The sequence below is a fragment of the Rhododendron vialii genome, chromosome 9a, assembly GCF_030253575.1.
Source record: "Rhododendron vialii isolate Sample 1 chromosome 9a, ASM3025357v1".
Taxonomy (NCBI): Eukaryota; Viridiplantae; Streptophyta; class Magnoliopsida; order Ericales; family Ericaceae; genus Rhododendron; species Rhododendron vialii.
In genome coordinates, this window is record NC_080565.1 from 35,401,531 (window position 1) to 35,416,342 (window position 14,812).

At 37.9% G+C, this 14,812-nt stretch overlaps 2 protein-coding genes across 2 annotated transcripts; both read left to right on the forward strand.

Annotated features, from left to right (window-relative positions):
* The first annotated feature begins 16 nt into the window (after positions 1 to 16).
* On the forward strand, positions 17 to 2,692 carry LOC131301639 (uncharacterized). Its single transcript, XM_058328015.1, has 3 exons — positions 17 to 508; positions 1,456 to 1,726; positions 1,989 to 2,692. The coding sequence occupies exons 1-3, from the start codon at positions 144 to 146 to the stop codon at positions 2,427 to 2,429; spliced, it is 1,077 nt and encodes a 358-aa protein (XP_058183998.1). The 5' UTR covers positions 17 to 143; the 3' UTR covers positions 2,430 to 2,692.
* Positions 2,693 to 4,081: 1,389 nt separating this feature from the next.
* Positions 4,082 to 4,888, forward strand: LOC131299846 (uncharacterized). Its single transcript, XM_058325419.1, has 2 exons — positions 4,082 to 4,101; positions 4,354 to 4,888. Exons 1-2 carry the CDS (start codon positions 4,082 to 4,084, stop codon positions 4,886 to 4,888), a joined length of 555 nt encoding a protein of 184 aa, XP_058181402.1.
* The last annotated feature ends 9,924 nt before the right edge of the window (positions 4,889 to 14,812 follow it).

Consider the following 14,812-nt stretch of genomic DNA (forward strand, 5'->3'; position numbering starts at 1 on the left):
CCAATTAAGTAATAAACTCATGTGTTCGCATTTCTTTCTAACATCCTTAATTCTTTCCTTCTTTGTTTCCCTAGCTTGTGTTTGTATAATCCCACATTCATCCCCAAAACCCTATGAAAAAGCACTAGTGACTCAACTCACCCATGGCATCCTCCTCCTCCTCCAAAGAAGTGATAACCCTGAAACTACTAGTCGACACGAAGAACAACAGGCTCCTCTTCGCCGAGGCCGGAAAAGACTTCGTCGACTTCCTCTTCACCCTCCTCTCTCTCCCCGTTGGCACCGTCGTCCGCCTCCTCACCGCCAAAAGCATGGTCGGCAGCCTAGGAAACCTCTACGACAGCGTCGACAACTTGAGCGATGCCTACATGCAGCCCAACCAGAGCAAGGAGGTTCTGTTGAAACCCAAGGTGGCGGTCCGTTCGACGAAGGCTTCCCTTCTTCTCACCGACGACGATGTCCCCGCGCCGGCGGTTAACAAGATGTACAAGTGTGGAAACTGTGAGAGGTATAACTTGGGAATTGATTTTCAAACTCAATTTTTTTATATCCAAAATCACTTTTTTGTTTTTTTAGTGTTAAAGAATATGTATTTTTTTTTGGTTAAAAGACAAAAAAGAGAGTGTGAATATAAAAAAAATGTGAAAAAAAACTCCCTTATAACTAATGTGATTTTGTTTTTTCTGATTTCATTAAGCAATTATGTATCGCGGGTTTCTCCTCTGCTACTCAGGTTGTGATGTGTGTGCAATTTTAATATTAAGGATTCATTAATTAACTGTTTTAAAAAGAAAGCTTGCTTAGAGTACCTATTTTTAGGACTAGGAATGAACTGAGCCATTCGTGAACTTTTCGAGACCCGACTCAGTAAAGCAAAGATTTGTTCTAGTTTGATTTGTCTATTAAACAAATCGGCTCTTGAGGATATACCTCAAAATAATAATTTCTTGTGAATTCTCTAATCTCATTGTGAATGATTAGCCTTTGATCGAATTGGGAAGGAAATTAGTTGAGGACCTCGAGGTGCGTGAAAGCGACCCCTGACACTCCTCCTATCGCCATATCTCACACAAACACACACAAAACAAAAAATGTGAAGGTGATCACATGCCCACTACCTCCATTCAACCCATGTTTGTGTAGCAATGAAATTCGATGAGCTTATTTTTGTGGTGCTCGTCTTGATTTTGTGACTATCTTGAACATCATTATAAATACCACTTTTTTGTTGATTAAATCATATAATGATATGTATCGAATCGCTTTTAATCTTTGAGTTAATTTTGATCTCATAGATATTTTCTATTTTGTGGCGGATGGCACGGAATTCGAATCCTACATTTTCTATATGTGGAGGACTTTGTTTGAGATTCAATTCGTCTTGACATTAGAATTTTACATTACTTACTAACAAAATCGTTTTCTTCTTTCAATTTTTTTAAACCGGATTTACAGGTTCGTCACCAATGACCCAAAACTTACTTGTCCATCATGCAAGTATAATAATATTATGTCGTACGAAGTAACATTTGTGCCATCAAAGGTTGCCAATACTGGTTTATCCGGTGAGGGAGGCTATGTTAAAGGTCCCATATCATATATGGTGATGGATGATTTGGTGGTGATGCCCTTGTCTACCATCTCTGGGATTGCATTGCTTAGCAAGTTCAATGTTACAAATGTTCAATCTTTGGAGGAGAAGGTGGTGACTTTTGGGATGGATGAGGTATTGATGTTTCCCCCTCTCTTGTTGCTTTGTTTTCCTTTTTGTTATTCCTATTTTTGGTTAATCTCGTTCCAGGACTTTCGGATTCAAATATTGCGATTCTTGTTAGAACATGGATCGCACGTCATTGTAGTTCAAAATAAGGAAAAAGTTGTTATTGCCATGATATGCATTTGGGTAATTGTATACAAAGAATTTGCACATAATTCTTATGAGTGACATAGTAGAAAAGACATTGAACATATATGTCCTTCTTTTCTAGGGTTTGAAGCTGTTAAAGGCGACTTTGCATTCAAAAATGGTGTTAACAAGTGTCTTCCTTGGAGGCATGAAGACAATGGATGCTTCAAGTTCCATTCCCCGTGATCCTGTCACGGTCAGCGAAACAGGGTCTACCACGGATGCCTCGGCGAGCACGAACAAAGCCTTGTCTGAACCTCCTCCAAATGAAGCCGTTGCTTCTTCCGAGCCTAAGTCCAAAGAGTTTCATGAAAGGGTTGAGGAATGTTTCAACATTTCCTTCTGCCGCCAAGATAATATCATAAAAGAGCAGAAGAATATCATAAAAGAGCAGAAGAGGATTCGGAGGAGGATTGATTACTTTGTCGCGAAGTTGGAGGAGCAATTTGGTGCAACTTACTTTTCGGATGAAGAAGAAGAGGACGCTAATTATGTGCCGCATGATATCAATATTATAACCTAATGAAGTACTTCGTTGATCGCATGTTAACAAAGTCAAATTTGGTATGGAGGATTTGAGCTCATTGGGAACTCCAATTGCACGTGTTTGTTGGCGCGATGCGTGGATGTGTGCGTGTGTGTGTATATATATATATATATGTGTGTGTGTGTGTGTGTGTGTGTGTGTGTAATACTCTGCTAGTGCTTAACAGCCATTTGGATAATGCTATGTATATGAACATACAGAAAAACTTATTCACGGCGCTCAATTTCAGTTGTCCAAAACACTGACAATCCAGATTAGATAAAGTTTCTCTTTTCCAGATCCTTTCATCATAACTTAGGGGGCATTTTCAATAGGGAATAAGTTTTGAGAAAGAATTTGTTGCTTACAAGTTATTAGCTATTTCCACTAATCAATAAGTTGTTAAAAAATGTTAAGTTGTTTTCACTCACCAATAAATTGTAGATAGGTATTGAGTGAAAATTTGTTGATAACAAGCTGTTAGTTACTGTGAACAACATGATAAAATGCCAAAACTTATTAATTACTATAAACGAAATGGTAAAATGGCCTCTCTCTTTTTTTGGGGGAAAAAACTTGGTGGAAACTCCACCTTTAACATTAACGCCATTCTGACTTCTACTATAATAAAAGTACCAGACTTGATGGAAAATTTATGAGTTACTAATTTCAGTTTTTCCTTTCTTTCTGCTTGGGTTGTGTCTGGGTACCATACTTTTTGGCTTTTTATATTTTGGTTATTGATTTTTTGGCTTTTTGTGTTTTGGTCAAAATGTGTTTTGAATATGATAGAATATTGGAAAATATGTGCATAATACATTCTGTACGTCTTTTTATTAACCACAATAAAAATACTGAAAAAATGAGACGTCAAAAAGCTCCTCTCCTCATACTTCTGACTTCTCCTCTCTAAATTCAAAAACCAAAAACACATCCTCCCATAAGTCAACAATGGTATCCCACTTAAAATTTTCCAGACTTAGAGATGTTAATTTCTGGTTATCTTGATGATCCATAATATTATGGTAGGTACCTGACCCTTTTGTTTTTATTTTATTTTGTTGATGAGGGTATCTGGTGGTTTGCCTAAACTATGTTTTTAGTCATAACTAGGTTGCAAGTTTTGTCTGTTCAACCGGGGATCCTATAGGGCTGCCTATCTTGCCATATATTTCGGCAATTGATAGCTCTGATTTTAATCCGAATAATGAATGGCTCGTATTAAAATGGACGGTTGAATCGGCCGCTCTATACCTCCTGCAATTTGGGCTGCACTAAAACAGAGCACATGAACTCCCCTTCTTGTTAGGAGTGGAGGTTGGTTATAGGAGCCATGGGGGCTGTGGGGGACTGGTGGCTGTTGTTCCGAGGATCAAGTTCAAGTTGCTTATGGTGGGAATGGAAAACATGCGCTCGACCAAGCCGAGCACCCAGCCCCGATCGGGATTCAATTCTGCTCTTTTCATCCATATCATTGTACTCCTATTTGACTACTCTCGGAAGAAATCTCATTGGGAAGCCAATTTCATAGGCATGCAAAAAATGGTTCTCTGTCTGTTCCAATTCTCAATATAACAAGCCAGAGAGAGAGAGCGCGCTTGAATATCGAGAAGAGAGAGAGAGAGAGAGAGAGAGCTTGAATATCGAAGATGGACCGTCATGTGGGTTGGTAAGTCAAAGTGGATTAAATCATTAAATGTGTTAATCACCCCAAATAAACTCTATCTGCGTATATATAGGTCTATATATATAGACAACAGATGTACGCGTAAGGCACATAACGAGAGAGCAACCACCATGGCATCCTCTAAAGCCAAGGTGAACCTGAAACTCCTAATCGATACCAAGTCCAAAAGAGTCCTTTTTGCAGAAGCAGGGAAAGACTTCGTCGATTTCCTGTTCCACCTTCTCCGTTTGCCAGTTGGAAACTTGGAACCGTGGTCAAGCTCCTCACAACACAGACTATGGTTGGGACCTTGGGCAACCTTTTTGAAAGCATCGAAAATCTTAACGAAACCTACTTCCAGCCCAGCGCAACCAAGCTGGATCTCTTGAATCCCAAGCCACCAACTGGTAATTCTTCCGACGTCAATCCTTTGTTTTTGCTCAACGACGTCTCCAACAGCGTAGCCAAAAAGTTTTTCGTGTGCCCTAATTACACTGGGACTCAGTCTCACATGTATGTTAGCGATGCTACTTGCCCCCGTTGCAACAACCGCATGTCTAAGGAGATGTCTTATGTTACTCAGGAGGGGATGAAGGAAGTGAAATTAGAAGCAGGGGAGGGAGGATTTGTGAAAGGAGTGGTGGCTTATATGGTGATGGATGATTTGGTGGTGACCCCAATGTCTACCATTTCAGCGATTAACCTTCTGAACAAATGTCATGTGAAGGATGTGGGGGCACTTGTGGAAAGGGTTGTTCTTTTTGCCATTGTGGATTCGATCATGATTTAACGAACGGTACTTTAAATTGAAACGGAGAGTATTATTGAGATAGGAATGGGTGGACATCATTTATTTTTTTTATATCCAGATGTCAGAACCAGCTTGCGTGTACTTTTGATTAATTTCGGGGCCTTAAAGATAACGAATGCGCATAATCCCTAAATCCCAGTGGCTCCAAGGTTAGGAATGTTTGGTCTCGGTAAAAATGAAACAAGTGACCTCATATATGAACACTTATTGATTTTCTCACAAATACTAAGCCAAACCCTTTGAAATGATAAATTCGTGCCAAATTTGTATACAAACATCCGGACACAAATGAATACAGATGACTAGTCACTTATTCTCTTCCTTTCTTTTTTTTATTGGCAATGTCTACTTGAAATATTGTGATTTGGATCTTGTGCGGATACACGCTCTACTTGAAATCTTGTGATTTGGATTTTGTGCAGATACACGCTCTACTTGAAATCTTGTGATTTGGATCTTGTGCGGATACACGCCCTATGGTTCAAAAGCATGCAATGATACTCCTGTGGTTTGTGAAGTGTGTACATAATATTGAATTCCATCTATATAATCATCTGTTGCTAATTGTTCCGGTTTCAGATTTTATTAGCTTTGAAATGCCCAAAATAAGCTGCTGCGAATTAGAGAAGTTCGAAACTTTTGAGTGTTCACGGTAGTGTAGCGGACTATGGACCAAGCCCGGTGATTCACATTAATTCGAACCAAAAAATATACATAATATATTTTGCACATATTTTTCAAACACTAATCATGTTACAAAATATATTCTGTTCATATCATCTAAACATTCTACTCCCTCCGTCCCTTTTTAAGTGTCCTGCTTCGTAATTCCAACTTATTAAAAAGACATTATCATTATACCTTTCACATCAACTTTTTCCTCCACTTTCCCTACTTACCCATCATCATTACACTTTTACTCACTTACTTTTCAAAAAGAAATCTACTTTTAGGGGTAAAATAGACAATGCACCAACTTTTACCCACTAACTTTACAAAATGGACACTTATTAAGGGACAACCCAAAATAAAATACTGGACTCTAAAAAAGGGACGGAGGGAGTAATAGATTCAAAATACATTATAATCATAATTTACGTTGTTTATCGATCCTACCAGGACCCTCTAAAACCCTATAAAAAAAAAAGGGAAATTTTTAGGCCGGTCCCAAAAATTAGGTTCGGATTGAATTTAGTCCTGCACAAATTATTTATATTTTTTATTTCAACCATGCCCCTTCACGCACATTAGCGCACGGAACTAGAGAGCATCCAATATAGAAAAATTATCCAATGCTCCATGAGCATTAGTGCACCATTAAAACATTGTTTAAATTTCAAAAAGTCATATGTTTTGTTGTAGATATTTATTTTTTTAAAAAATTATATTTTTGAAACCTACTTAACAATATCTACTAAACAAGATCCATATTGAATATGAAATTATGTAAGATTAAAAAAATGCTCGTTTTTATGAGAATTGTATATGATAATTATTTCTATGAGAATTGTCCATATGAGAACTTGTCTTTATGAGAACTGTTTTGGACCAAAATACCATTAGTTATGTGAACTGAAAAATACACAGTTAAAATAGTCTCAACACATACTAAAATACACAGTTCTTATAGAAAATACATAGTTCTCATGGATAATACTCAATTCTCATAGAAAATACACAGTTCTCATAGATAGTTGTCATAGACAATACATAGTTTTCATAGAAAAATATACAGTTCTTATAGATAATTCTCATTGAAAAATATGCAATTCTCATAGAAAAATACACTGTTCTCGTAGAAAATACACAGTTCTCATATAAAATACACAATTCTCATAGACAGTTCTCACAAAAAATACACAATTCTCATAGAAAATACACAGTTCTCAGGGACAAATACACAAATCTCATAGAAAGTACATAGTTCTCATAAAAAAAATACAATTTTTATAGAAAATACACACACGAACAAAAGTTGAATAATTTTTCGAAGTACCAAAAAATTGAACAAATTCATAGCACTCGGCTAAAATTCAGCCAAGTGTAGTAGTGTGGGCATACACTCCGAAAATCGATCGCGATAAGCGGGTGCGCCCCTTTTTAAAGCAGGGCAAAACGCTCAATTTAGAGTCATCACTTAGGTTTGAAAGTCCTCCACCACAAGCTAAAATACATAGTTCTTATAGCCACACCACACGCTAAAATAAACAGTTCACATAGGGCTTTGCAATTTATATAAATAATTCACATAAACTCACTACACACTTCACATACTCCAACCACACAAATCTCATAACTCCACCATATAGTTCTCATAGCCTCACCACACACTAAGATACATAATTCTTATAAGTCATATCTTTTGTTGTAGATATTCATTTTTTTTTTAAAATTATATTTTTCGATCTTACTCAATGATACCTACTAAATAAGATTCATATTGAATATGAAATTAGGTAAGATTAAAAAAATATCATTTGTTATGAGAACTGTTTCTATGAGAATTGACTTTATCAGAACTGTTTCTATGAAAATTATCTCTATAAGAATTGTCTTTATGAGAACTGTTTTTATGAGAACTGTGTCTATGAGAATTATTTATGAAAATAGTGTCTATGAGAATTGTTCTATGAGAATTATTTATGAAAATAGTGTCTATGAGAATTGTGCACAATTCTCATAGAAAATACACAGTTAACATAATTTCACCATATACTAAAATACACAGTTCTCATAGACCATATACAATTCTCATAGAAAAATACACAGTTCTCATGGAAAATACACAGTTCTCATAGGAAAATATACAATTCTCATATACTGTTCTCATGAAAAATACACAGTTTTCATAAAAAAATACACAATTCTCATAAAAAAAACACACAGCCCACCACACAATTCGCATAGCCCAAATACATACTAAAATACACAATTCACATAGCTCTAACACACTAAAATATACAGTGATTACCCAACATTGGTTTCTTATGTTGATTTTTCTGTGTTCAGCAATTACTTATTAAAGACATTTTAACTTCTAGATTTTGTTGATTGGAAAAACGCACAAATGGAATTCAACTGACATCACAAGGTTCGAAGCACATTCCGTGACAAACCTGAAAAATTACTTCGATTTCAAGCTCGCTTGCGTTGTTCGAAGATTTAAAATCAACAGAGAGGTTGACGGCTCCCCATACAATTCACATAGCCTCACCACACACAGTTCACATAACCCACCATACAATTCACATAGCCTCCCACGCACAAAAATACACAGTTCACATATGTAATGTGAACTTCACATAGCCTCTGTGGAAAAAAAAAACTTCACATAGCCTTAACACATATCAAAATACACAATTCACATAAATCATCGCATAGTTCAGATAGCATCATTGGCACAGTTCACATACAGTTTTTCAAAATGGCAAACAAACAGGGGGTCAAACAAATATACATACAACAATAGTCAGGTTTTCGTATACACCATTTCCACCTCCTGTACAGATTCACTCAAATAGGAACGAATAAAGATACACCCACCAATTGGGACTCTCTCTCCTATTTAGTTTGAAATGCAATTTGCAGTGTGGGATTCCCTATGATGACATTGATCACCACCGCCGTCGATCGGCCGGAGCCCATCATCTTGAGCACTCCACTGCACCACTCCCTTTTGTGCCGATTTGTCACCACGTCGTCATCTCAAGAACAGAACTGGACATGTCCTTGGTGAATCAAATCGCCGCCGGAGAAGTGATCCAGTGGCCAGTCTCCCCCGTGAAGGAGCTGATTGAGAATAGCCTCGACGCTGGCTCCACCTCCGTCAACGCCGTCGTCAAGGACGGTGGCCTTAAACTCAACCAAGTCTCCGACAAAGTCCACGACAACCATGTACGTTAGTCGGCCACTGCCATGTCATCGTCATCTTGAGAACCGAACTGGTATGGGCTTAGTTCAACATGGTTGAAAATCTGTGTGGTTGAATTTAGGGAATTCGGTGACGGAGAAGGGAGTATTTGAGAGAGAGAGAGAGGGGTTTAATTTGATCCATTTGGATATAAAAGTCATTACGTAACATTACCAAGCCTATATAGGTTCGGAAAAAATATTTAGGGTTGGGATCAAATTAAATCAAAAAAAGAGGACCGGCCTATAATTTTCTAATAAAAAAACCCCTCCTTCACCCAGAACCCTCTAAAAATTTAAAAAAGCACCAGTGATCGACTAACTCGCTCAACTCACCCATGGCATCCTCCTCCAAAGAAGTAACCCTGAAGCTACTAATCGACACGAAGATGAACAGGGTCCTCTTTGCCGAGGCCGGAAAAGACTTCGTCGACTTCCTCTTCACCCTCCTCTCTCTCCCCGTTGGCACCGTCGTCCGCCTCCTCAACGCCAACAGAATGGTCGGCTGCCTGGGAACCTCTACGAAAGCGTCGAAAACCTGAGCGATACCTACATGCAGCCCAACCAGAGCAAGGAGGTTTGTTGAAGCCCAAGGCGGCGGTCTGTTCGACGGAGGCTTCCCTTCTTCTCACCGGCGACGATGCCCCCGCGCCGGCAGTTAAGAAGGTGTACAAGTGTGCAAAGTTGACTGGAAACTGTCACAGGTATAACCAATGTGATTTTTGTTTTTTCTGATTTCGTTGCGCATTTATTATCGCGGGTTTCTCCCCTGCAACTCGTGTTGTAATGTGTGTGCAATTTGAAGATTAAGGATGCATTAACTGTTTTGGAACGAAAGCTTTCTTAGAGTACATTTTTTTAGGGTTAGAAATAAACTGAGTCGTTCGTGAAGATCCCTTTGGGTTTGTCAGTCTATTAAACTAATTGGCTCTTGGGGATATACCTCAAGAAAGTAATTTCTTGTAATTTCTCGTTTTGGATGATTTGCCCTTGACCGAATTGGAGAAGAGACTAGTCGAAGTGCATGTAAGCGACCCCAGACACTCCTCCTCCTGATCACCATATCTCACACACACCAGAAAAAAAGAATGTGAAGGTGATCACGTGCCCACTACCTCCCTTCAATCCATGTTTGTGTAGCAATGAAATTCCATGAGCTAATTTTATGGAGCTCCTCTTGATTTTGTGACAATCTTGTGTTGTCCTCCCTCATGGTCATCTCTCATTGTTGGGTCATTTTTTGGTACAAACAGTACCTGAAGGGCGAAGGGACACAATCCAACTTAATTGCCCTTCTCCACGATTAGTTCTACAAAGCATTCTCGTCTTTTAGGCCAAGGGTCTGTCGTTTTCGCACCAAAATATAATTTATAAAACCAAAGAATTAACTAGTATTCCAAAGAACAGTGGTTAAGTCCAGGATCGTCCGCAGAGAGTAAAAAGCTGAGTTGCAGTCGTTTTAATTAATTTCTAATTTAATTCGGAAAGTAAAGAGAAGTTGGATTTTTATTTGGATTTGATTAAACTAAAATTAAACTAGAGAGCGATTAAAGAATTTGGAAACAAATGAGAGAAGGGACTAGCGTTTCCGATTCAGTCTCCCCTTGTAACGCAATTGTTTCGAAACCTAGGGTTTATATTCAACATTCAACAAGATCACCGTAGGGTAGCAATTCCTATCAATAATTCTCAAAAAGATAATCAAGATTTGTACTCCGTATAGGCTATCTCAACACGGCACGGATCATCTCACTGGATTTAACCAACGGCACGATCCGTCTCACGTCGTATAGTCTATCTCAAAGCCTATCCTAGAACATTATAAACCATTGCATGACAGTATTTGAAACCATGGATACAAACACATTCGAATACTGGAAAAATATAAAACTTCATAAAAAGTTATGAATTGATCAAGTCACACAATCAAGTTGAATATAAAAAACCCTAGAAATCTAACAACTACGCTACTTGGAAAGACCTCTTCATCACCCTATTCAAGGGGTTTAGCCACTCATGGAATTGGAACAAATAAGCATGTAAGAACAGAACTCCATTGACAACTTAAAAGCTTTCGAATAAATAACGAAGAAATATAAAACCCAAAGCTCCTGTTGTTGCTGGTTCGGCCGTGATTCGGAAACGTGGTCGAACTGCTGACTGCCTCTTCTCTTCAATGTTTCTGCCGTGGGAATAATACATCCCTCGAACCCTTTCTTTTCTTCTTTACTAGGTGCACCTTCGTGCAAAGCACGAATGCATACCTGTTGAAGGGAACAAGTTTTGATATAGATTAGAAGAGCATGAAAACTTGTTCCTATATAGATTGATCAAAGTAGCAAAAGCATTAGATGGTTTACGCACTATAAGAAATCACAATTTTCCCGGTATTTTTTTTTTTTAAACACCAGCAAAAGTGAAATAAACGCTGACTTTTACGCTGGTAAAAATCTTCCAGGAGTTTATCCCAGCGTTTTCCATGAACACTGTGACTGCCGGTGTCGGGAATACTTCCCGGCATTTACAAAACGCTGGGAATAATCCCCGCGTTTTTTCCGGCTAGAATCCATACCGCCTCCAACAAGGGAATTCCCCGCGTTTACTAAACACCGGGAATAGTCTTACTAATACTTTTTTTTACCCATTTGCTATTATTTTCACTTGTTCATAATTCATTAACAAACATATAATAAGTAATAAAGTAAGAAATACACACATACAAACAATTCATAATATCATACAAATCTGCCTATCATAATTCTAAATGAAAAACATATTGTCCAAAAAAATTCACAATATTTTCTATCAAACCACATAACAATGTCTCATAATTATACATTGAGAGTACACTACTCAACAAATAAAAAAATGCTTTCTGAATTCTTCTTGTACTAATGAGGTCTTCAAAAAATGAAGAGCACTACATCAAAGCATCACTGAAAATCAAATAGTAGCACCTTCATTCTATAGAAGCATTTAAATATCATCCTTGGCAGCAACAAGGAATATATGCATCAGAAATAGAAGATGCAGCATCAAATTGGGAACAAATTGGACTGAAGACAAGAAGCTAAGACATTAAACCAACATGTACTCAATGCTTGGCATCCCAACTGTTGCAAAATTCAATTCAAGCAATTCTAGTTCAGTAACATTACAGTAAATGAACAAAGATCTGCCTGCAAGGGGGAACGAAACAGAAGCACCTTCAGAGTTGTGGAGGTATTTTTACATGCTTGTGGCTAGAATAGAGCACAATACTATAGAATTCTTATTTGTGCAATGTAAGAGAGATGATGACAGGTATCAGAGAAGAAAATAGTTTGCCATATCATTTTTGTGCACCAAAAGCTGGAAAAAAATGTAGTAAGATTCCTAGAACTACCACTCTCCTGCATGCAAGCAGCAATAGCAGGCAGCTATCAGTGATAGAAAAGTGGCCATTTTTGTTGTTCGTATGTAAGCCCAACACTTCTGTTCTATCTTCTAACAAGACTCGTATATTTGTAGGAAAACAGGTCCAGATTCCAATACTAAAAGGTTGAACTTAGGATACTGGACTTTAATCTCAAAATTGCAGTTCAAGCATTAGCAATCCAACTGTTATACCCTTTCAGCACAATGTCAAATTGATGACTCACAATGGTAAAATGACAATTTTAAGTCAGTAAAATACTTGTTGAAACCTACCTGCTCCACTAAGCACAGAAATCAAAATGCTTGATATTGGCATCAGGTGAGGCCTCAAGAATGTCCTTCATCTCCAGTTACTTGACCATCAGAATCTAAATCCTTCTCAACATTTCCTTCAATGAACTGCACAAGTCAACGAAAAAGAACCTTTTATAAAGGAAGAGCCCTAGTTCTATTCTAAAAACAAACATTAAAATAAAGGAAGACAATAAGGAAAGAGAGTCCAATATTTCTTAAGAAGTAAACAAAATTAGGATACATCAAAGTCTGTCTAATTGAAAGAGAGTCCAATAAACAGGGTTTAAAACAAATGCTGAGAACTAAGTTCCGTGAAACCTACTTTTAGGACCTATTTGATAGCAGGATTGGGTAGGATTACCAAAGTGATCTGCAAACCAAAAACCATGCTTGGAGTGATTTCATCAGATGGATTAGGAATCCCATGTGTTGCCCAATCCCCCGAACTGATGGGATTAGCCAACCCAAGTGTGGGGTGTTATTGCTAATCCTGTCCCAAAGGGTTCATGATGCCTTCGTATATATATAAAGTTAAAATAATTTATATGTAGGCATATATATAGTATGCATGCATAAATAATAATTAGACAACTACATAAATAATTTAACCATTCACAGCCAAAACAATGACATAAAGGCAGTTATATTGGAGGACACTTGATGCTTCTCCATCAATCCATTTCTGGCCATACAACAATCTGATGAGAGAGTAAGAATAGCTTGGGCCAAATGCCAAGAATTACACAAATTCATTCACTCAACAAGTTGGATTTCAGAAAATTACAGGCCTAAGATGACGGCTAGTTGAGATCTTTTAGTTGAGACGATCTGGGAGATAATTTGGGATACTTTTCTGCAGTAATATGGATATGATGAATATATATAATGAACAATGGGGTCATGGGCCCTCCATTTGTACTCATCGAATCAATGATATTCCCTACTAATGAAAAAGAAAATCAAAAGCTTTTAACTCAATCAAGTAGCCCAATCAACAGAATCCTCAATATGTTGCTGAACAGAGAAGGAAAGTAACGACAGAGAGGGAAGACAAATCTTATCGTCCAACACGTAACATGACAATTTATAAATCAGAGAAAAGTTTAGTCAAGCAAATCTGGATCCTATACTCTTCTGCTATAGGTGCTACAAAACTCAAGCCTCATTAATTTATTATTGGGCATCTGATTTACATCAAGAAACCAACATCTCACAAATAAAAAAATTGAGAAACTCCATGTAAGTTATTGGGCTTTCTTTACCAAATCGAGAGACCCAGAATCAAGAACTAATAGGTATATTATTTGGTGTTCTTAACACCTGCCATGGAGAGAGTGTGTGTGTGTGTACCAGATCTATGGCAGCGACAGATTTTGGAGCAGGAAAAGTGCGATCTTGGAGTTGTACGTGTAAAACCTACCTCTTGCAGCCGATGAGTGACTCCAACGCCGGCACCTCCATGAGACAAAGGGAAACATAGAGGTGAGAGAAAAAAACAAAATCGAAAAGCAGGAAAAATGCGATCTTGGAGTTGTACGTGTAAAACCTACCTCTTGCAGCCGATGAGTGACTCTGACGCCGGCACCTCCATGAGACAGAGGGAAACATAGAGGTGAGAGAAAAAACAAAATCGAAATCGAGATAACCCTTAAAAACACTCTGAACAGGAGGTAGAGAGGTCAAGAGAGATTACCCATGAATATCGGCGATCAAAACGTGACAATCTTCGTTCTTCAAAGTTGAAAGCACGGAGGAGAGAGAGAGATGTTGCAGCGGTGTGTAAAACTTCTGGAAGGGAGGGAGAGTAAAGTGGTGGAGAGGAATAGTTGAACGGGAGGAGAACACGTGTACTCCCACAGGAATGACACATTTTCAATTGCCCTCCAAGACACTCGTAATTACCGAAATAGAAGCACGCAAATGGACGCAATTACCCCTAACCTCCAGCCTTGGGACGCGGGGGCTCGGGTGGGCAGCAGCCCCTGCCCACACTCACACACGGCACCGTTTCATCAAAGAAAAAAAAAAAAACTTTTCCGCTTGCAATCCTATGGAGCAGAAACGTGATTATGAGAGCCTTAGAATTAAAATTTAATTATATCTCTTTAGAATAATATGATCAGAATAATAAGATCTTCACGTCAATTCAAACGGATTGAAAATTGGAGCACTTAATTTTTTAATCATATTTTTAATATATAAACGGTCTAAAAAATTAAGTGTGCCACTTTTTAATTCGTTTGAACAAGTACGAATATCTTATTATTCTAATCATATTATTTT

Excerpts from the sequence above, each read along its gene's own strand:
- LOC131301639 (XM_058328015.1), top strand. The coding sequence starts at position 144 with ATGGCATCCTCCTCCTCCTCCAAAGAAGTGATAACCCTGAAACTACTA. Across the intron at positions 509-1,455 it reads AAGTGTGGAAACTGTGAGAG|GTTCGTCACCAATGACCCAA; the intron begins GTATAACTTGGG and ends CCGGATTTACAG. Across the intron at positions 1,727-1,988 it reads TGACTTTTGGGATGGATGAG|GGTTTGAAGCTGTTAAAGGC; the intron begins GTATTGATGTTT and ends CTTCTTTTCTAG.
- LOC131299846 (XM_058325419.1), top strand. The coding sequence starts at position 4,082 with ATGGACCGTCATGTGGGTTG. Across the intron at positions 4,102-4,353 it reads ATGGACCGTCATGTGGGTTG|TTGGAAACTTGGAACCGTGG; the intron begins GTAAGTCAAAGT and ends TCCGTTTGCCAG.